Source organism: Pterocles gutturalis, unplaced genomic scaffold (assembly GCF_000699245.1).
Source record: "Pterocles gutturalis isolate BGI_N339 unplaced genomic scaffold, ASM69924v1 scaffold26322, whole genome shotgun sequence".
Lineage (NCBI taxonomy): Eukaryota > Metazoa > Chordata > Aves > Pterocliformes > Pteroclidae > Pterocles > Pterocles gutturalis.
This window is the reverse complement of record NW_010113566.1, coordinates 34,954-58,304: the sequence shown is the minus strand read 5'-3', so window position 1 is coordinate 58,304 and position 23,351 is coordinate 34,954. Positions and strand designations below refer to the sequence as shown.

The 23,351-nt window shown below is 38.4% G+C and overlaps 1 protein-coding gene across 1 annotated transcript in view; it reads left to right on the top strand.

Moving 5' to 3' along the window:
• The window catches only part of LPIN2 (lipin 2), a 33,745-nt gene extending 20,455 nt beyond the window's left edge, over positions 1-13,290 (top strand). Inside the window, exons 6-20 of the mRNA XM_010074556.1 lie at positions 309-432; positions 1,059-1,380; positions 1,609-1,708; positions 2,816-3,003; positions 4,204-4,297; positions 4,658-4,727; positions 4,836-4,925; positions 5,666-5,748; positions 6,837-6,981; positions 7,769-7,917; positions 8,406-8,492; positions 10,312-10,464; positions 11,457-11,571; positions 12,262-12,365; positions 12,691-13,290. Of these exons, the coding sequence (XP_010072858.1) occupies positions 309-432; positions 1,059-1,380; positions 1,609-1,708; positions 2,816-3,003; positions 4,204-4,297; positions 4,658-4,727; positions 4,836-4,925; positions 5,666-5,748; positions 6,837-6,981; positions 7,769-7,917; positions 8,406-8,492; positions 10,312-10,464; positions 11,457-11,571; positions 12,262-12,365; positions 12,691-12,835 (1,969 nt within the window). The 3' untranslated portion in view covers positions 12,836-13,290. The remainder of the gene's footprint in view (positions 1-308; positions 433-1,058; positions 1,381-1,608; positions 1,709-2,815; positions 3,004-4,203; positions 4,298-4,657; positions 4,728-4,835; positions 4,926-5,665; positions 5,749-6,836; positions 6,982-7,768; positions 7,918-8,405; positions 8,493-10,311; positions 10,465-11,456; positions 11,572-12,261; positions 12,366-12,690) is intronic.
• The last annotated feature ends 10,061 nt before the right edge of the window (positions 13,291-23,351 follow it).

Below are 23,351 nucleotides of genomic sequence, written 5' to 3'. Positions count from 1 at the left end.
ACTTTTTTTTGTTTGTTCTGTTTTGTTTGAAAAATGGGATATGGGCTCAAGGGAGAGCTATACCTACACTGCAGATATAGTGGAGGAATCCTGTTTAGGGTGATCACTATGTAAGTCCTTTAATGTGATTTTGGTTTTAACCTAATTTCAGACTGTCTGAAAACCCTGCTGGGCTTCTTGCCATGTTGTCAAATAATTGAAGCTCTGTTAAGCTGTAGAAAACTCTACCAGCAGTAGCTGCACTACAAATGCATTTTAAACACTGTAGCTTTTTTTTTCTTTTTTTTTTGTTCTTGTTGATTTGTTAGCCCTTTTTCTGAGCCAGTCTGCCCTAAAAGTGATTCAGAACTAGAAGTTAAACCTGCTGAGAGCTTGCTTAGGTCTGAATCTCACATGGAGTGGACATGGGGAGGATTCCCAGAATCAACCAAGGTAAATTTATTTATTGTCTCTAACTTGATGAACTGAGTTTTGGCATATCTAAAATTGTGTCCTAAGAGAGGATTACAAATCTGCTGCTGTTCTAAAAAATATTCAGCTGCCATAGGAAAGTAGCACCCCCTTGTGGCTGGCTCTTAGGTGAATATGTTGAGTTCAAAAGCAGGTCAGCAAAGTAATTCCAGAAAACCTACCATTAAAAGTCTGAAATTGAATTTTTTTGTTAGAAACTGAAGAAAGCAACTTTAGAAATTAATTTCCTTTGTTTTAGGCTAAGTTCTAGTTAATTCCAGAGGCCTTGATAGAGTAAATTTGGTATCTAACCAGAAGACAGAAGCCTTGGGTACATCCACATTTATGCTTTTTACTTGCCATGGTTTGGTCAAGCCATCACTTCTTCTATGCCAGTTTCTTTTCTGAACTTGTAAATAAGCTAGTATGAAGCTTCTGTTGCAGGGAGCTTTGCTAATAAGGCAGGGCATGTTTTATGTTGCTAAAATACATGTTTAAATTCTTACCCAGTTTACTTGTGCCCTGGGTACCGTCAGTACAACTTTAATGTTTAGACCAGAATGAAACAGATGTGAAGTGAAAGAATTCACTGGAGCTTTGTTTTTCAGATAAACAAGAAAGAGAAACTGGAACATCCCAAAACAGCTACCATTACTCCATCAGAGAAGACTCATTTTAGAGTCATCCTTAGCTCTGATGAAGTTGAAGATGATGATGATGTGAAAGATTCTGTCTGTACCGTTCTGAAACCTGAGCCAAGAACTCATCCTCTGCTTAAGCAGATGGATGTTAAAGATTCTCTTGCTTCTGCAATCGTAGAACCACAAGATCCATTGCCATTAGATGCCGATCATCATTCCAGGCTGTTGGTGGACCCTTTACCAGAAACAAAGCCAATGGCAAAAATTGACTCTCCTTCAAAAAAGAAAGGTATATAACAAAGCTGTTGATTCTTTCCTTCAGTGTAATCTACTGAATTTGAGGCCAGAGTGGAAAAAGTATAAATGTGCGTTTTCAGTTTTTCCTATTTAAAATCTTATCTGACTAAAATGATAATTAAACTCTTGGATTTATAAGTCTGAATCTTCTACAATTACATTTGTATTTAATGGGTCTGGATAGCTTCATCTTAGTTATCTTAATTGGTAAAATCAACAGGGGTGCACAAGCGAAGTCATCATCAGGGGCCTGATGATATTTACTTGGAGGACCTAAAGGCTTTGGAACCTGAAGTTGCAGCACTCTACTTTCCCAAAAGGTAATTTTGAATTAAGGTTCTATGGATCTACAGTTATATTGCAGTTGCACTGTGTGAGTTGTTATATGTACGATTTAGGTGTTTATGTGTCAGTTCTGATAAAAAGAATCGAATTTCAGGTTTCTAGGCTTTTGTGGAATAGTCAGTACTGATTTCATTGTGAAAGTCTATTTCTGATTTGACAAGAAACATATCGAAAGATCATGTGGGAGGTCATTACTGAGAGTTTTCATCTTTGTGGAACCTTTATGTTCTGCAAATATGGGGGGGGGGTAAGTTTAAACTGCACACTCCTTTTACATCAGTACTGTATTTTGCTGTAGTGTTAGCTCTAGATAAGCACACATCCATTTAGTTTTTGCATGCCCTTCTAACTCTTTTTAATATAAAAAAATTACCAAAAATCCCAGAAGATCTTCACACAAGGCAGCTCAGTCCCCAAATTCACTCGTTTGTTTTTTTTTTTATACTCCTAAAATACTCTCCAAAAGATTAACTGTCTAGGAAGAACTATCTAAAAATACAGCTTAATAAGGAAGGAAGTGTCTATTGACTTATGTTAAAACTAAAATCGTAAATTTTTCAGTACTTGCTGATTACATTACTTGGGATCAGACTAATAACTCTAACCTTAGATGAAAATGTGATATTTTTTTATTTAAAAGGGCAACTTTCTTTTCTATTGTAGTTTTTCCAAACACAGTGTTCTAAAAACATCAAGCAATGTCCTTTTTATTCTTATTCTACAGCTTTCTCGTAAAGATAGAGCATAGTCTTTTTCTGCAAAGATAGAATGTAGAGTATTTTTGCCTCGCTAAAATCCAATTTTGTTGCAGGCAAGAGAAATGTAATTATTTAGGTGAATGTCAGGAGAACTGGAAACTGTCAATCTGACAGTATTATGAAGGGTTTGGGGGTGGGGTAGTGTTTGTGTCTGGTTTTTGGTTGGTTGGTTTTAAATTTATGTTGTAGAATGATGCAGTACTTAAAAGAAATGCAACAGCAAGATGATGGGTTTTTTAACTAGTCATATAGTGTGTTCTGTAACCTAAAATCTGTACATTTTTTTGCAAGTAAAATACTTACAGAAAATGTGGAATTCTTTAGTGATTCTGATCCAGGCTTCAGGCAGTGGACAGAGTCAGATACCCTTTCCGGTTCCCAGTCACCTCAATCAGTAGGAAGCGCTGCTGCTGATAGTGGTACAGAGTGCATGTCTGATTCTGCTATGGACTTGCCTGATGTTACACTTTCACTTTGTGGAGGTCTCAATGAAAATGGAGAGATTTCTAAAGGTATGTGAAAGACTAAAACATAAAAAGTAATAAAGCTCAGGCAGCTGAACAAATGAAGTGGCTTGAATGCTCTGATTTCCACCTCGCAAAGCTTTGGCTTATTATTATGCTCATGTTGAGAAAGGGCAATGGATAATCTTTCATTTTCTAAAATTCTTAAGCATTTGCCAAGCAGAGATAGCAGAATTTAAACTCAAATTAATCAAGAGCACTCAGTGTCTTGAGAAGCTTTGTTTTCCTTTTTTTGCCACATATTGTGTATCTGACCAATCACTCTTGTTTCTGGCTGCAATTACTTGCTTAGTCCTATATAAATCTTCACAATTGATATAATTTCCAATTGCTTGATATTTTTTCTTCTTTTTTTTTTAGTTTTTTTTTAAGTGATTAAAAAACCTGCCTATTGTGCTGGCCTATCTTTTCTCCTGCTCCGCTTTTCCTATCCTAAATGTTTGTTAACCTTTAGATTTTTACCAGCTGATTCTTCTCTCTTAATACACTGTTTAATTTTAGTATTGAAGTTGTATGCATTTTTGAGGGAGCTTCTAGGAGCCCATAGTCTTCATTAACATGTACTGTAACATTTTTAGTATTAGTTTTTTAATGGTCATCCAGTCTTTAATACATCAAGTGAAATTTAAATGCTTATTAATAAAGGCTCGGAACATCTCTCTTGGTAACATGGTAGTAATGTTGGATTTGATTTGAAAAAAATTACGTCTTCCTTGCGGGGGTCTTGCACTAAATCATTAATTTCTGGAAACTTGTATAGTCACTAGTGATGAAAATGCTATTAGTAGTCAGTGATTAAACAAACCTGAAAAGTTGATAACATCCTTCCCACTCCCCTTTTCCTGTAGTATGTAGGCCCCTTACCTGCCATAATAATTTTTAAAGAAAACTTTCTTAGAGGCATGGCTCTCTTTTTCTAGCTGCAAACTGGATTAGTTGCTGCCTCCTCCTTATCCTCCCTCTTCTAATTTCTTAATTCTCACTGCTGTGACTGTTGAAGTGGTATGAGGCTTTCCCTGTTACTGAGGAGGCAGTCACAAGACTGTATTACAGGTAGGCTGTATTAGCATATCTTGAGTGATGTTGCAAGATCAGCAAAGAAATGAGAGCATTTTCCTAGATACAAACTTATCAGACATCTTGGGATTTTATATTATTATTTTTAATTAAAATCTGCTTCTATTGCAGAAAAATTCATGGAACATATTATTACTTATCATGAATTTGCTGAAAATCCTGGACTCATAGACAATCCTAATTTGGTAATAAGGATTTATAACAGGTAAATTCTCTATATCATGTAATTAGGTCATGGAAGGTCTCATTTAAAATCTACTCTTTAAAATGAGTGCATTTCTCAGCTTCTGTTGCAATTTGAGTTTTTGATGGATCTGTTTCTCAGTCTTAAAGAGAATGGTTTTGAACTGAATATTTACAGTACATTTAGCTTTAACTGAAGTGAGACTTTTTAAGCAATTACCGCTGATGTTGAATTGTATATATTAAACTCTGCTTGCAGAAAACTTTAATACTAGTTGTTGTCAGCAAATATATATTTTCATCAACAAAAGGGCAGTTTGCACATTGACATTTATTGACCTCTAGTCAGGTTTTGTAATATCCATAACATGTTTTAAAACAGGTATTATAACTGGGCATTGGCTGCTCCAATGATTCTGAGTTTGCAGGTGTTTCAGAAGAGCTTGCCTAAGGTAAATAGATACATGTATACTTTTTGTGAAAGTATTTTATATCTAGTAACACATTATTATCTCTGTTTTGTTTTTCTATACAAATTAAAAACATGCCTACTTTTTCAGGCTACTGTTGAGTCTTGGGTCAAAGAAAAGATGCCAAAGAAGTCTGGAAGGTGGTGGTTCTGGCGCAAGAGAGAAAGCATGACTAAACAGGTAACTGAGACCTATTTTGATTATTTTTTTCCCTTTCCTTAACTGTTAAAAGATGCAAAAATTGTTGTTTGTCAGAAGTGCCGCAGAATACTGCTCATATAGCTCTGTGGTGTTGATTGCTAGCCGAGAGTTACTCAGTGTTGCAGTAGCTGCAGCTGCTTCTGTATATTTAACTACCGCATCTTTACTTGTTATTGGTTGCTTCAACAAAATTTATTGTATTCAGCTGTTGCACAACGTTCTTTAAAATTCTTTCTTCTGAGCCATAAGCAGTTGTCAAGAGCTATTCTTCAGTCACTGCAATATGTTTTAGGAACGTATACACAAATCAATAAGTAGGTGCTGTGCTGCATAATAGACATGCTGACACACCCATTTTAGACTAAATTAAGCTTTCTAAACCTTGAGTATGTGCCTTAAATTTACTTCCCCCAAGAAAGTGAATTTTATAAGCCTAGAAGTTGACAGCTCCCTTCATGAATGCTAAATTCATCATGTTAAACTCACAGTACTCAACTTCTGGCATGCAGAGTTTTGTTTCCTAAAATAATAAAAAGCTTTAATGGATCATTTTTTCATAAGCATCCTTTTATTAAATGATTTACAGAATGAGCAGTTCTGAGACTTAATGTAGTTTATGTACTATATTGATAGCTGTTTGCTTAAGTGTGAACTATGAATTCACTTGGATCAGTTTAAAATGCTTAAAATGTCAGTATGTTTTTATCATGTTGCTTTAGATACCAGAGGCAAAAGAGGGGAAAACTGAGACGCAAAGAGCAAACGAACTGCCAGCAACTATAAAAGAGCAAGTTAATAGTAGGTGTGTTCCTGTCTGAAGACTTTTTTTTTTTTTTTTTTTTGAATGAAGAATTCAGTAGGAATTTACTGTGGGAAGAAACATTTTCCTCTAAGCTGCTGAAGAGGAACCAGATGTGTTTAGCAAACAATTCAGCAAAATAACGTGGCAGCAAACATTGTAGGAACTACAAATACCCTACAATTATTTCCTAAATCCTATTGTGTTTACTTCTTAAATCATAACTGACAGAACAACAAAGACATGTATGGTAACCTTTAGCAATAAGCCACTACTCTGTAAATGTACTGGTTTTGTCTCTGAGATATTGAGGTGTTTTGTTTTTTTTTTTTGCAAAAGCCTAATACTGTATGAATGATTGAAACCATGTGCAATTTTTTGTAACATTAAATAATTGAAACAATAAAATAGCATTAGTAATGGTGCACAAGTTGCCCAAGGTTGTGGTTGAAAACTAGCAATATTTAGCACAAAACTGTTCCAGTCTAGATAATTTATTACACATATTCATTTTCTCTGATGAATTTACAAAGATACTTGTAAGTGTTGTTGGTGTCTTAAAGTTTTAAGAAATTAAATATATCGTGATGGAATACTTCAGTGAAATTAAATGCTGCTTTTAATTTTGAAATCTCTAATCAGCAGAGTCAGTGAATAACCTTGAAAGGTGAGCTACTCCACTAATTTGTCACCCACAGTTTAAATTCTATAGTAGGCATGGCAGCTTTCTTAAAAAACAAAACACTGTTACTCATTCAGTATCCCGTTTCATCTGCAGTTTACTTAGTTCATCAACACAGTATTAGTGATCACTTGATGCTATGTCTTTACTAAACTCATCATGTGTGGAGCCAGCTAGCAATAGTAATATTTAGAGCTCCACCAATGCTTGCATGCATTACAAGTCTTATTTACTTATTGGCATATACTAGCTTTATCTGGGCATTCACTAGAGCATGGACTGTTAATCTGTGCTATCAGGTTAGTACCAAATCCCAAACAAAAGGAGAAATTACTCTTGCATAAGAATCTTACACTATTAAAGAAGGATTTTCGGTAGCTTACATTTATTCTGGTTGATATCATGTTAGACCTCCAGAAGATGATTCTTCTAGTGATGAAGCATCACAGGAGTTGAAGGAATCCCTGAAAATAGATTCTGCCCCAGTAGAGCTTCCAACCCATGGGAACGTTACATCTTATAAGAAGTCACTTAGACTGTCTTCAGACCAAATAGTAAGTGGCATGCCTTTTGTGTACATAGGACACTTTATACTTCCACTCTAGTTTGATTCTAAAAGTTGGACTTTTTCTGCTTTTTAGAAATGACGTATAAGTACATTTCACAAAGTAAAAAATTACCTTTGGGTTTCTTTTCTAGAGTAGAAAAATGGAGTGGGTAAATTTAAATTTTAAAAAGGAATTAGAAGTATTTTCCAGTGCTAGTGTGGGTACAAAGTTCTACATTAAACTTCTGTATTAAGATGTTACCAAAAAAGTGACATTGTTGGCTTCTGCAGTTGGGATATCCTGGGATCTTAACAGTCTAATAATGTACATTCAAATTGATACGCAGGTTATTCATTGCAGTCTAACTTACAAGTTAGTTCTGCTACTGTCTGAATATATGGTTTTCATCAGGGCAGAATTTTGAGGAAAGCATCCACGAAGTAGAAATTACTATTGCATACTATAGCTAACTGGGAGTTCTACTTGATGGTACTGTAAGTCTACTGTAACAGCAAGAAGTAAAGTAGCAGAGCCAAATATCTTTCATTACTGCTTCAGTCAGTGCTGCTGTAAGCAGGTATAGGAGCTGTGGACAAATATATGGACCCAGAGTTCAAAACAGACTTTACCAGCAAAACTGCCAGTGTTAAACCATGGTTCACTTTTTGATGAATTAGTCAAAACAGACGAGGAAGAATATATGAGCCATTCTCTGTAGCTCATTTATGATTCTAAAAATTTTATAGTGAGGGAGGACTATTCATATTTTCAATTATTTTGATTTATTCTAAAGGCAAAGTTGAAGCTCAGAGATGGCCCTAATGATGTTGTATTTAGTATTACAACCCAGTATCAAGGGACTTGCCGTTGTGCAGGAACAATATATCTCTGGAATTGGAATGATAAAATCATCATATCAGACATTGATGGAACAATAACCAAGTAAGTATCTTTTTTTTTAGTTTTCTTTGGTATTTTTATCTTGCTTTATTAATACTATTAATGCTATGGTGCTTTTCAAAATTAGATAAACTTGATTTAAGAAGGCTATTAAAGGATGTTCATTAACAGTCATGAAAAACACTTGTTGCTTTGATTTTAATTTGTACTTGCATTTACAGCAAACTAGAAATGATCTTTTAAAAGAATAATGCAAGGGTGATAATGTTTACCATTTGACTATTGCCGTTTCAGTTAGACTTCTCCAGGTTTAGCGGACATAGGTTAACTTGGAAACTGACTTGTGCTGTGTTGCCCCACTTAATGGCTCTGTCTGGAGTAGTTACTCATTCTCTTTTGAAATGGTTAGGACCTTCTGCAGAGACATTTCTGTGAATAAATAAAATCCATTATAAACTGTATATTCATTAGTGGTTGTCTTTAACAAAACTCATAGACTTAGTATCAGCTATCTCTGATTTTGCTTTTAGGTCTGATGCTTTAGGACAGATCCTCCCTCAGCTTGGCAAGGACTGGACTCATCAGGGCATTGCAAAACTCTATCATTCCATAAATGAGTGAGTATGTAAGCTATGAAGCAATAAGGGTTTTCGGGAATTTGGGAATTAATGGGCAGATAATTGGATTGTTGTTAATAATTATGCAATCTATTACAATTTGTTGGCAAGTGAACTACTTCTGTAATTCACAAGCAAAACTAAGTGTTGGTTGTTTGGGTTTTTTTTCCCCAGATGTATACTTTTACAGGAATGGAAGCCACCACTTCTACCTAGTTCCCTTCTCAAATGTTTGATTTGGCACTTTAGTGCTTAAAAACTGTGTGTATTATTGTTGTAACTACAAAAGAGAACCATAATAGCAATAGCTTCTCAGTCACGTACGTGGCTGTTTCCACCAACTCAGGTTTATCACAAAGCCTATTATAAACATGGTAGAGTGTAAGTTCAAACCTAAATACTGTTCTTCCAGTGCATAAATATTTTGTGGTTTAATGTGTTTGGTACCAAACTAAAGTGAGTGCTCCTTAGGATAGATTTCATGTACTGAAACAAGAGTAATTAACACTCTGCCACTGCCAGAAAGGGATGGTTGGTGGCCTGGCTCAAGTTTTCTGTTACTTTGTTGCGCTTCTGACATAAGCTGATGCAGTTCAGTAAAACATTAGAAAAGTAATTCAGCAAAAGGGCAATTTGCCCTTCCCCTCTCTGGGTTAGTCAGCTGAAAGTGCTCACCTTGTGATCTACAAGAACCTGCAGAGGCAGCTCATGTGACTACAGGAGGGGAGGAAAGAGCGGAAAGATGACTTTCCCCTTGCAGCAGGGGTGTGAGATACTTGCTTAATTCAAAAGTGTTGTGAACCACACCCTTATAAATGTACTGTTCATCTAAGAGATATACAGACTTATAATATTTATGTACAGTAACTCAGGGCAGAATACGCCTAAATTTTTTTCCTCCCTTTTCGGATTTGGTCTTCTGTTTAGCAAACTATTTTTAAAAAATACAGTGATGCCAGAAGAAATACTGGCATACTAATATCATACTGAGGATGACAAGATGACCAGCTGTTAAACATTTCATGATTCACTTAAAATAATCAGGTTTTTCTTTGTTTATAAGTTCAGTAGTCTTTCTTCCCCCAAAATGTTTGAGGTCTTGGAATCTTTTATTAACCTTCACTCTGTTACATAGAGCTAAATTTCATGTGTGGCCCCTTGCAGTCCATGGGAGACAAAACAAAGTTCAGGCTATTCTGTGCATAACAGAAGGACAATTTTGGAATTACTTGTCAAATTGAATCAGATCTTTGAAAATACACACAAACACTCAAAGCCCTTTGTGCATGCAGTAACTGCATACAAATCTGTATAATAGATGAACATACAGAGTCTGCAGGAAAAAATTTAGGGGCTTGATGAATGTGTCTCATTATCAGTCCTTCACTCTGCACTGCAAATTCTGCTAACAACCTGAAAAAAATCAACAACCAAGAGAGGAGATCTGGCATCCAGTGTTATGTGATGCAGATAATTTAAATAATTGCTGTCATCCTACAGCTGGGCTGAAAAGAGCCAGATAAAACCAATGTGGCCCTTACTTAAAAAGAGTCTACTCCATCTAATTGTACAATCTGAGTATTGCCATCCCTGTTCTTTTTGCACTTCCTGTGTCTCAGTTTTGATTGAGTTATGTATTTAAACTACTACATGCCTTGCAGATTTTTTTGACAGTGGAACAGGCTTTTTCTGGTGTGTGTGCACGACACTGCAACGAGTCAATACCTAAAGTGGTGCCCCTGGACATTGCCATAACTGTATACTTATGTTGGCAAAGAACTTTTTAGGAATATAAACTAAGTTGCTAATTCTTTTATAGAAATGGCTACAAGTTTCTGTACTGTTCTGCCCGTGCCATTGGAATGGCAGATATGACCCGAGGATACCTACACTGGGTGAATGACAAAGGAACAATTCTCCCCAGAGGCCCTCTCATGTTGTCCCCCAGCAGTTTGTTTTCTGCCTTTCATAGGTAAGTATGTGAGATTTCAGACATCCGTTCCCTCCCCATCTCAGAGAAACAAGCAGGTTAAAAAGATTTGGCATGCTGACCATTATAGCTGTAACCAAACTTTCCACTCTGTGCTAGACTTGCCATGAGACTTGATGTCCCTCTAGTGATCATTTATAAGATATTTGTTTTGTCTGAATTTCACTTGTAGTATGCTTCTGCTTCAGTGGTCATGTTAGAAGTGGCTACAAAACACAAAATATCAGTCATAGAGCAGCTAGTTTTCCCTTTTCTTCGTTCTTCTAGTCCATGACTGATTACTATTAGGTTTTGTTTTTGTCAGTACAATTTTGTATTTTCAAGTATAGCCACAAGGAGCGTAGTGCAGTGCTGCTACACAAGATAGAGGGAAAAGAAAAAAAGCTGGGGAATATGGACTATCATACTAAATGATCTTCTGATATTGGAAGTATATTGGCACTTAAAGTAATATGGAGTTTAGCTATGGTTCAACTCAGTTATCTTTTGAACCTGTCCTTGATGGTAAGGGCTAATAGTGGAAAAGTCTTTTTGTTTTGGTTTTAGTATAAACAGCTGATTCATGGCTAGCAATGACAGCAAACCTCCCTTAAGGTCACTAATAGGCCCTCCTCACTCTTATCGGAGATAGGAGTTGTAACAAACTTGTGTACTTGATTTGGTCTTCTAATTCAGATGGTCATCTACAATAAAAGCAGTTCACAAACTGTCTTCACAGCTGGGAATTTCATCCCATTTACTGAGCCTAGGCACAGGTTATTCCCTATTTTTTCACATATTTTTTACTATGGATGTTGGAAAGCAGAGAATGTTTTATTGTTTTGTTATCTCTTGTATCATTCTTGGAAAACTACTGTAACTACCAATGCTAGGAACAGGAAGCAATGAGAACATAAACATCAGGTAAATAGGGGAAGGAGGATACACTCTATCAAATCATTATTTAGAATGTGACTGTTGAAATTTTATTTTAGGGAAGTAATAGAAAAGAAGCCTGAAAAGTTCAAAATCGAATGTTTGAATGATATCAAGAATTTATTTGCTCCCAGTAAACAGCCTTTCTATGCTGCTTTTGGAAACAGGCCCAATGTAAGTCTGCCACTTTCTAATTGAAGGGTTAAAATGCGTACAGTACTTGGTAGCAAAGGAAATAGGCTTTTCTTTTTGTGTCTATTTAAATTTGAATAAGAAAATGGGACTCTGGTGCTTTTATGGGTTTGGTCAGGAAAACCCACATGCAATAACTTAAAAACTACTAGAACTGCCTAAGAGTTACAAAGAAGTGTTACTGTTTGCAGAGTTTTATTAAATATGTCCCAACCTCTCATTCTTTTTCAGCATTTTTGACAGCTTTATAACCTAAGGGTATTAATTCAGAGCTCCTCAGTCTTAAATCCTTTTTCCTATCATACGGTTCCTCTATTTTCTCTGCAGATAAATGCTGTTGTAATTGAGCTAGAGAGAGAGGGTATTCTAAGAGAAATATTGTTACAAGGAATGGTATTGCATGGTATAGATTTTGTGCATGTTTGTGGTCCCAGGCTTGGGAACAGGAATTAAGGGTTGCAGGCAAGGAGATCGTTTTGTTATGGTGGGTGTATGTTTTTTGGGTTGGGTTTGGTTTGGTTTTTGGCTGTTGTTTGAGGGGCTTTTTTTTAAGGGACAGTTTGACTGTAGCCTTTTTGGATCGGCTTTTCTCATTCCTTCAAGAAATTGTTTTTTATATCACATTCAGTAAGGAAATGTTGAGGCATGTGCCTTTGTTCATACTTTTTGCAGGATGTATATGCCTACATGCAAGTGGGAGTTCCAGACTGCAGAATATTTACTGTGAATCCAAAGGGTGAACTGATCCAAGAACGGACTAAGGGAAACAAATCTTCGTAAGATCATTTTTGTTATTTCACCTCAAGAAAGTATTTAAAAATGAGATTACAAAATGCAATTGTGACCATGATTCGATCTCTTATTTTATTACATACAACATGCGAAAATCTTATTTGCCAGAGAGTTACACCTTTGGATACTTAACTGAAACTTTGAGAGAAAAAAAAGTAAACTGGTGAAATAAAACTGAAAATTGCTTCTGCAGTAGCGATGCATTATTTTACTATAGCTTTCTGGTCTAGACTTTAAAAGCTCCATTTTGGCTACAGCTGAACAGTGACTAGACCATTAAATAATGGTCTTTCTTCTTTTTTAATATAGGTATTACAGACTAAGTGAGCTTGTGGAACATGTGTTCCCATTGCTTAATAAAGAACAGAGTTCTGCATTTCCATGCCCAGAATTCAGCTCCTTTTGCTATTGGAGAGAGCCTCTTCCTGACCTTAACATGGATGACCTGGCCTGAAAAATACTTCTCACCTAGAAAGGAATTTCATATTCAGCTACTCAACTTCAGTTTAAATGTGAAGAACTTTCTTAACGAAGATGCTAATTTATATACTGGTACCATAAGTCTTACTAAAGAAATAACTTTAACTCTGTTGGTTTAAAACAAAGAAAATGCAAAGCTACTGTCTATTTTTTTTGTGTGGAGTTTGTTTTTTTGTTTGTTTCTTTGTTGCTTGTCTTTATACGCCTGTTCTAAGGCACTTGAGATTGGCCTGTCATTGATGGTCATGGTACCCAAGTGCTTCAGGGCAACTAAATGCTGAGGTAAACTATGACTTTGCATTTTCATCAATACAGACCTTATTGTAAACATAGATTTTTTTTTTTTAATTAGTCCTAATAGTATATTTTCTAAAATGAAGCCAAAAAGTGTATGGAAACTGCCAAATAGAATGTTAGACCTATTAATAAGAAATGTGGTCTGATGTTTAGATGGGCAATTAGGCTGTTTTTGAAAGGAGCCAGAACCTAAGACCAGTGTGCTCTTTCTCAGCTAAAATACAGAAAATGTGTAGACGTTACTAGCCTGACAGACTCTGAAGACATAAAATTCCTCTTTAAATGTAAATACGCCTTTCGTCACATGTACAAGACTGTGCTTGCACAATTCACACCTAAACTAACTCTGCTTATTACTTTTTTTACATGCCATGCTTAAACTATTTCATGAGCTTTATAAAATGGAAGTTGTCTTCAGATACTTGTATGGCTTTTGTTGCTTTCAGGCTGCAGTATGTCATGTTGAATTTTCATCAAGAAAAATCTTGAGCATTTCTGTAAGTGTTGGGAAGCTGGCATTTTTATTTCCTTTTTCAACACAGAGATAATGCATATGTGTGTCTATGCTGTGTAGGCCAGTAAAATGTATGTACAGATTATATTCAGGGAATTGTAATACTAAAAAAAATTATGTATTTAATTTTTTAATTGTCTACTGCAGGTCTTTCCAGAATTCTGTATTGCAGGTTTTCAGTAGCTGGAAGGAAATGCAGCTCAGTAGTGAGATTCCAGGTATGACAATGGTTAAATGCTGCAGAGCAGAATAAAATCTTTATTTTTTTTTTCTTTTTTTTTTTTCTTTTTTTTTTAAGTTTTGGGTTATTCATAGACGTCATGCTGGTCATTCCTCAGGTTCAGATCAGAGCCTGTGAACAAATTGCATTCCAAATCCAGTGTTTATCAGCTGTAAAAGAAGCTAGTATTTCTTTCTCCAAAAACACTTGAAGGCAAAGGTAGTTCTGCTTTTTAAGTTGAGTTAGTGCATTTATCCTCCTTCAGACAAATCTGTGGCGCGAATGTATAATTCCACCAGCCCAGAGGGCTTAAGGACTACAGTCATTTAAAAATCATTCAAACATCAATCCTGGGCTTTCTGGGCACACAGTCTTTTCTATCACTCCTTAAACCAACTTCCTGAGGCCATGCATTAAAGATCCTTCCAGGAGCAATGTCCAGAGTTTCCACCAGGCTCCAGGGTGAACTCTCCCCTGGACACAGCTCCCACTGGGAGCAGGGAAGTGTGCAGGAAGTGTGGATGATCTTTAGAAGGCATTTGTATGGCTACCTGCTGCAATGCCTGCACCAGGGCTGCTGTTCTCAGGAACAGCTTGAGCAGGCTTGTCTGCTTCAGCCTACTTGGGCTGAACACAGGAAAGGAGTTCTCTGTTTCACTGCCTGCAAAAGAGGTTTTTTGTCCCCCTAGACAAATATTTTTTTTTCTTTTATCAGGCTGAGTAGTCTTAACCCACAATTCTGATGTAACACCAGCTAATGCTAGACAATTGGTGAACAGCTTGGGGGGATAACTTTTAGATTACTATATAAATGAAAATGTTTTTTTCTCCCTTATAAAACTCTAGGGTATTCTTGTGTTTATAAAACATTAAATAAAGAGTGGGAGCAAGCAAAATCAACATGGAACCTCTCTTTCAAAGCAGTAGTATGAGAGTGGGAAAGAAAACATACCTATCTGTCATGGTGTGCCATGCATGTCACTGAACTGAAAGGCATCCTTGTTCTTGTACGGTGAGAACAATACTTTCTGTGACTGTTTCAGCACATTCTTGATTCTGTCACCAGTGTACTCAGTGTTTACATGGATTTCACAGGATTCAACTCAAACGATATTTTGCTTTTACTGCTTTTTTTTACTGTCAGAAGCTTACAAACATCATTCCATATTTTTTCCTTTTCTTACCTTTTATTCCATAGATTTCATTAGAAACTAAAATTTTCATGATCACCAAGTGCTTTGACTATCAATGGGATTTGAGCTTTTAAAGTCACTTAAATAGTTCAAAACAAATAAATAAGAATCCAGGATAATAAAGTATTTTAATTACAAGATGAAATATTATATCTAAAGATTATATTTTACATAAAGGGAGTAAAGCTGCCTCTCCTAAAACAGTCCTTTGTGGATGTCAAAATTTTCTTTACCATGCTTAACTTAGTGGCCCTAGTATGACACAGGTTTTCTAACAATAAAAGCAGTTCATGAAACTGGGATGGTTTTCCAAATGGGACAGATTGTTACGAAGGTTTTGCTGTATCTTGCTTGGTTGACTTTTTTTACTTGGTTAATTTTTTCACTTCAGTTCCATTTCATCTTTTCAGATTGTCATAAATATAAGCTGTGGATTTTAAGGTGGGGACTTGAGTAAATGAGCAGTGTGAAGTATCAGGTAGCTCTCCAAATGCATATAATTTAAGCTGGTATGAATAGGGGGAGGTTGTGTGGTTGTAGAGAGCTCCTCACTCTGCTAACCTGTTATTTTGCATTATAGGGATGTCCAAAAAGTTGCTTAGTTTAAAATTTTGCTGTTTTGCTCTGTAACAGCTATAGTTTTGATATTTGTTTTTTGATAAAATGTAAAAGTGTTCTTGAGTATTTCTGATATGAGTAGGGCAGGGGGTTTGTTTCGTTTTTCTAAATCTACCTTGTATTTGAAGTTTTTCAGATTGTTAACCCCATTTAGGGACAGAATATGGGGGCACTGTACCTGTCATTGCATACCTATGTAATTTGGACTGCTGGGCACTTTACTGACTCTAGAAAAGACATCTCATTACTATCAAACTGTGGGCTTGTGCTGCCATATTAATATGAAGTGAGGTAAAAAAGGATGATGCATTATTCTGTCCTTTGTTACCTTAGTCGAGAGAAGTGACTTGAAACTAATGTTTGAGAACAAGTTGTGCTATACTTATTTAAAATTAGCGCGAGCTAAATCATTCTTTCTGTGAAAGAGGAACTTCTAAGTGTGTATGTCTGTAGGCGCATGCACACCCCGTTAAGACTGTGTTGTTGAAGATGCAGATCCTCCTAGCATTGGAACCATGTCAAAGGCTGAGTCAACGATACCTATCTGGGAATAAATAAGAAGCGTTGCAATTCAAAACTTGTTAGTGACTTGGACATTACCCATGTCTATAATGATTTAAAGATCAGTAACTTCAGTGGTACACATTTCTGGATTTTTTTTTTTTTTTTTTTACTGTATCAAGCATGTTTGTACTTCAAAAGATTGGACTGTCATCCCTAACAGTATACAATTGCATGTGCAATCTTGGCTCATGTATCCTTAGCTTCCTGTTGTCAGTATACTCCTTGTAAAACTCATTTTTTCAGATGGAAAAGTTTTAACAGTTGTGTCAACTCTGTTATGGAACTCCTGAAGCAAACTCTGAACCCGCTTATGGTAAAGACAAAAGAGATGAGATTTCATGTTGATATTTCATACAAGTCTTCTGGAAAATGCTGTCATACGAATGAGTGTTATTTAAATGACTGTTACACAAATTCATAATGAAACATCCAAAATACATAGTGAATTTGAGATGCCTTTAAAGTGTCACTTTTGCCTGAAGAAGTTTTAGTTTCCAAAGTTAAATTCTCCTGAATAGATTGGAATTGTTTGGGATTTTGTTACAGTGTTAATTACTTCCAGATGAAAGTTAAAACATTGGTTTATTTTGAGGGTGAGAAAACTCTCTTCAATCATTTGTTTCATTTTTATGTTGAAGATGTGGAATACTTGATTGCTAAGCAACCCAATCACTTAATAAGGTAGAGTGTTTAAAATTGTCAAATCTGTGATCATACCAATACAGTGATTTTTTTGTTAAGACTGGGCTATCGTGGGTACAGTAACCCACACTTCAGTGCAATGTTTATTGATGTTCAGAACAATTTGTTTATCACAATAAACAAACTTAAACTAAAATTTTTCTTCACTTGGTACTTGGGAGTTCCATTCTTGTATTGCTAATTTAGCAAATGGGGGGTTATTTAAATTGTATTCATCTTTTACATGGAATTCAATTTGCTCTCCTAAGGACTATGATACATTTGCTTTCTCTCACACTGTTTACTTTTTTCAGAGTATTTATACAACTGATAAATAATTGCTGTCATTGAACTTAGGCTGTATGCCAGTACCAGTATTGGGTTACAACTATAACAAGAAGCAAACATGCATTAATAATACAGAATATCAGATAACAGATGCCTGATTTGGGAATACACAAGCTGCCTTGAAGAAAATCTTGCAACTGCATAGTTTGAGCTCTTATAAATCTGCCCTAATTTGGAGTTTTATCCTAATTCCATCAAAGTTAACTTTTTCCTTTCAAGGCAAAGAGTATTGTCTTCCATTAGAGTTGTTAAATATCTTGAGGCAGTTATTGTGAGAACATCTTGAAAAAGGGGCCTCAAGCTTTCAGTGGAAATCTATTCTTCCTGGTCGCTTGCTGTTGTTGGTAAATGCAACTAACTAGCAGCCTACACTAGGACACCCAACCATTTCAGTCACATGTAAAAGAATGACAGATCTGCATGAAAGCGCAACCTGTGTTGTGCCTTCTGATCCTTCTGCAGCGTGTCATTTGTGCGCTGCCCCCACACCTCTTCACTCTCCTTGTGCCCAGACACAGAGCTTACTGCCAAGAGTTTTATCATCTCCTGCATTTGTGTTGGGTTTCCCCTGAGATTCTGCTCACACACGGCACCTTTCTCTTCATGCCTAGGGCACTCGACTCCTCACCCCACGCTCTCTTTACTGCCCATCTTTCACACCTAGGTCTCAGTACGTGCTTGTTGTATGCAGTGAGTGACTATGCCAGTGCAAGCAATAAAAGGGTGGCATGTTGTATGTATGCCAAATGTTCAGAGCTGTTGCAAAAACATTTCTGAGCTGGCATTGCTTCTCCTGTGTCCACATTACCCTAATGGACTCCTGGGGTCATCTTGTTCTTGGTGGATGGATTTTTCTGTCTTGGAGCAACAGTCCTGCATGTGTAAAGAACAGAAACCCAGAATCAGAGTTTCCAAGAGCGGGCACTTTCCTGTGTGTGCACAGGGCAGTGTTTCTAGAGGTACGTCACGCAGTTTGTGCACTGAGGGCCCTGGAGGCTCTGTGCAGCCCTGCGCCATTTTGGTTGGGAGGTGCTTGTGCGCAACTTGTTGCAGTTGCTGGCCGAGCTCTCGGACCAGTGGTAAGCTGAGCTGTGACACAGCTGGCTCCTCAGAAAGGTTTGTGGGAGAGATGTCCTGCACGACGCATGGGAGGTAGCGGGGGACAGTTCAGAGCTTCTGGAAGTTCAGCCACTTCTGTGCAACATGTTTTCTAAGCATGATGATACTGTCTGCTTTTCCTCATCTCCCCTCACCTTAGAAAAATTAATTGAACCCAGGGTGATGTTTCTGCCCCATACCGGGCATGCCCAAGACCCCTCTGATCATGCAGAGGGCTGTAGCAAAGAATAGGGGAAAGACTCCAGCGCTATAACCCTGTGCAGTATTTTTCATCGTGGCTGAAGTGGTTGCCAGCCTGGACTGAGGGAGGGCCCAGGCTGGCATGCGGTGGGAGGGCCTCCTGGCCAAACGGCTGTGGCAGCAGTGTGGCTCGGCGAGACCAGATGTTGAGCTGCATGACACTAAGGACTTGTGTTAATGGCTCTTGTGTACCATGCTTTGAACAGGGCGCAATTAGCTGTGCATTGGGATAATTACAAACAATGCTAAGCCACCTCCTTGGGGGTGTAAGGAAGTTGTAAGAAAGTATGCCAGATAGTTTTGACTGAATGTTCATCTTTAGTCTGAATTAATCTGAATTCTGCTTTAAGGACTGGGTGGCTGCTGGTCTCGCTTACCCCAGGACGGAGAGCTGGTGCACCTCATGTTTTCTTCCTAGTAATTTCTTTTGTTCTGGTCTTTCCCTGCTTCCGTTTTCTTCTCTTTCCTACATTGCAGTTCTCTAATCTTACATTCCTCACTTCTGATGATACTTTATCTGTACATATTTTGGCAAGAATAAGCAACAGAGCCTGCACTGTGCAGAAGGGCAGAGCTCAAAAGGGCTGCGGAGAATGGGGCTACATCTGGCTGGTGAGCGGTCACCAGCGGTGTTCCTCAGGGCTCAATTCTAGGGCCAGCTCTGTTCAATGTATTCATCATTGATCTGGATGCAGGAGCTGAATGCACCATTATAAAGTTTAATGATGATACCAAACTAGGAGGTGCTGTTGACTCTCTTGAGGAGTAAGAGGCCATGCAGAGGGATTTGGATAGATTGGAGCTTTGGGCAATTATCAGTGGCATGAAATTTAACAAGTTGACGTGCTGGATTCTGCACCTAGCATGGAGTAATGCCAGGCACAAGTATAAATTGGGAGAGGAGTGGCTGGAGAGCAGCCCTGCAGACAGGGCTCTGGGGCTGGTGGTGGGCCACGTATGAGCCAACAGCGAAGAGGGCAATCACCAGCCAGTCAAAAGAGGTGATTATCCCATTGGGTTCAGTGGTGGTGCAGCCTCACCTTGAATACTGTGTGCAGTTCTGGGCCCCACAATTTAAGAAGGATGAGAAGTTCCTTGAATGTGTCCAGAAGAGGGCAACAAAGCTGGTGAAAGGGCTGGAAGGCATGTCCTGTGAGGAGCGGCTGATGACTCTGGGCTTGTCTAGTTTGGGGAAAAGGAGGCTGAGGGGCGACCCCCTTCCTCTCTACAGCTTACTGAGGAGGGGACATGGAGAGTGAGGTGCTGGGCTCTTCTCCCAGGGATCCAGCGATGGAACACATGGGAATGACTCAAAGCTGCTTCTAAGGAAGCTCAGACTGGACAGTAGGAAGCATTTCTTACATGAGAGGGTGGTCAAACGCTGGAACAGGCTTCCTAGAGAGGTGGTCGATGCCCCAACCTGTCAGTGTTTAAGAGGCATTTGGACAACACCCTTAACAACATGCTTTAACCTGGTCAGCCCTGAGGTGGTCGGGCAGTTGGACTAGATGATCATTCTAAGTCCCTTCCAACTCAAATCTATCCTATCCCATTCTGTTTGCTAGCAACCAGGGCACTGAATGAGCAATTAGGATGGGTAAGAACTGAGCTGGCACAACTTGTGTACCACAAAGCCTATGTAACAGTGCCTGACACTGAGTAAACACTTAAAATATACATGCAGGCTTGACAGAGAAGCCAGAAACTGCAGTTTTAAAGGTGATGGACGAAACAGCAAAAATTTTGGCTTACAGTGCTGCTGTGTTCATTGGAAAGCAAAAGAGCATCAAGACATCACACAACAGGTAGGCTTTATTTGGACATTATCTGCAGTTTTCCATCACACAGTTTTCACGTTCCTGGATATTACTCTCTTTCTCTCTCTCTCTCCATGAATATATGCCTACACATGCACCCATGAACTGTACTCTCAAATGCACTGTTCTTTGCTGAAGAATTATAGCAATGTTCCTTTCTTCACAATCAAGATAGCAAAATGCCAAAACCTGCTTATGTCATAACATGTTACAAGACATTCTTTGAAGTCTCCCATATACAAATAATTGGCAGAGCTGTTCTGCATCTTGTCTCGAAGTCTGCAGGGTACATTGCAGGAGGTTTGGTGCTGGCTCGAGCACAAGTCTGCCTTGCGATGACAGGACACAGCCCCAGGTATTCCTGGTAACCTGACAATCTGAACTCTACGCCTTTATCCAGGAGCAACTACCAGCCAAAGTGTACCTGCTGATCAAGTCTCGGTGGAGTGCATATTCCTCTCATCTCCAAGCTGAGACTTGTAAATGCATTTGTAGTTTTGGTGAAATAGATCCATATCCACTGCCATGCTGTAACACAAAGACTTATATAATCAGCAGATAAAACTCACTTCCAAATGCACAATGTATCCTCAGGAAACAATTCAATCCTGATTTGAATATCCTGGTTGCAGCTGGGGAGGCCTTTACCTTGTATTCCCAGTGCATTTTAAAGCTGCATTGGGCAGCAAGGGCCATTTTGTTTCAAGTTGCCTTCCTATGCTTTCCACTTACACCTCACTCTGTTTCCTTGGCTATTTGTAATTTTTCTTGAATGGCTGGTTGGCTTCACGAAGCTGACGAGTCTCTCAGCTGAACTGCACAAAGTTGCTGCAAGTAACCTGGAGTACACTGAAAGGACAGATGGTGGAATACCACAGATCGCCGCTGCTTTGGGGAAAATCCCCATTGCTTTGAGTGGTCAGCACAGAAATGTCTCCACTGTCTCCAAAGACTTAATAGCAAATTAAAATAATGAGGTAGTTTTTTTACATGTTTTGTGGTGAAAATTGTAATTCCTGCTTTGCTCCAAGCTTTCCTGGGGATATATGACCAATTTACATGTCGCTTTGTTGCCTTTCCCCGTATCTGCTCTAGGATACACTTTCCATGTTTGGCCAGAGCAAAGTTTGTCTCTGGCTGTTGGTGTGCTGGCTTGTCTTCAGATGTTCTCCTGCTAATAACCTGGCTATGGGAATCTGCCCGTCTCACGAGTGAGGCTGTCTTTGGGACTCTGCTGGTTTTGATATTTGGACAGTCCCTGAGAGACCAGCTTGCCTTATGCCCAGCTAAGGGGCTGTCAGACATGTGTCTGTACAGCTTCACCTGGTATGGTTTGGTTTTCTTCCTGTTTTGATGTGACATGGGAGCACCTGGCACAACAGATACTGTTTTGCCTAAGAATCTCGCAATCCTCATACACTGCAGTATAAAGCTACTTCCAAAGCAGATCTGAAAGGCAGGACTGTGATTTATGAAACAGGCACCATACCTGCCTTAGAGATCCCACCTACAGGATTATTTTTTTTCAAGGCATTCTTGGTTAACAAGTGCTTCCTCTTTGAGCTTGTGGATGCTCTTGGATGTGATTAGTTAAATCATGAACCCACAGCATGAAATGTTCCTTTCGCTGCAGGTATTTCCTTGTTCTGTTCCTGATTCTCACCAAAGACGTAAATGCTCCGTCAGTGGGTTCAGGGTATTCTGGCGCAGGGCTGTTGCTCCTTCCTTTGAAGGTGAGCGGGCCCATGAACGCATCTGTGCTCGAGCCTCTTCCAGCTTTAATTAATGCTTTATCCGAGCACTCACTGGAGCAGAGACTGGAAGTCGGGTTCACCCCCTCCCTTTGCTATTCAGGGGCTACAGCATTGTGGTCTTCCCAGCTGGGTGAATATTCTGCCTTGAAAGCTCCAGGAAAATAACCTCATCAGGAGGAACTGAGCCACCTCCCCTGATTACAGCAATTACCAAGGAAGTGGTAATTAAGGTTCAAGTCACCCTCAGCAAAGGCAGGAATCTAAGACAGAGGCTCCTTGTCCAAGGTCACAGCTTTAGCTACTGTGCTGCTAGAGATGGTGGATGGGAAAAACCTCTAAAGGTGTCCTCAAAATACACCGCTGAGATTGAGCCCTGCTATCACACAGTTTAATAATCTATATTAGCAAAGGAATGCTTTCTACCCATGTACAAATACCGGCTATGCTGCATTATGAAGGCTCAAACAATCTCTAGGATCAGCAGCAGCTCCTGGGTACAAGGAGAAACCTCCTGGTAGAAGATGGCCTTGTCCTAGAAGCACAGCTGGGCTTGTTAAGATTTGTGGATTTAGAAATCTACCGGAGTGCTTTGGTAAGAACTGGATGATAGAAGTTCTGCAATTCTAGCACTAAACTTGCACCACTGATTCTTAAAAATGTCTCACTTGCAGAGGGGGGGGAGAAAAAAAATAAAAAAAAAAAAAAAAAAAAAGGTTGTGCTTGCCAGCAAGGTCTCCCTAAGTGCTCAGCTCATTTTGTTTGTTTCCATGAGTCATTTTTAGAACAGGCAACAATAATCTAACACTACTTGAGTCACACAGAGTCTGGAGCCAACTTCTTAGAGAACACAGCTTTCTTGAAGAGAGTGAAAAATATCCTAAAAGGAAAAGTGCCCCTCTGGCTTTTGTACAAGGAGAAACCTCCTGGTATTTGTTTTTTGGTTTGTTTTTTTTTTTTTGTTTTTTTTTTTTTTTTTTAAGTGGTTGATGTAATTGGCTTTTGAAAACACAGAAAACAATCTTTCAAAATTGAAGGGACAGACAGGACAGAAAGGGGCTGTTGATTGAGGACAAAGGAAAACTAAGTCCCCCTTGAACAAGCATACGGTTGCTAACTGCCTCATGC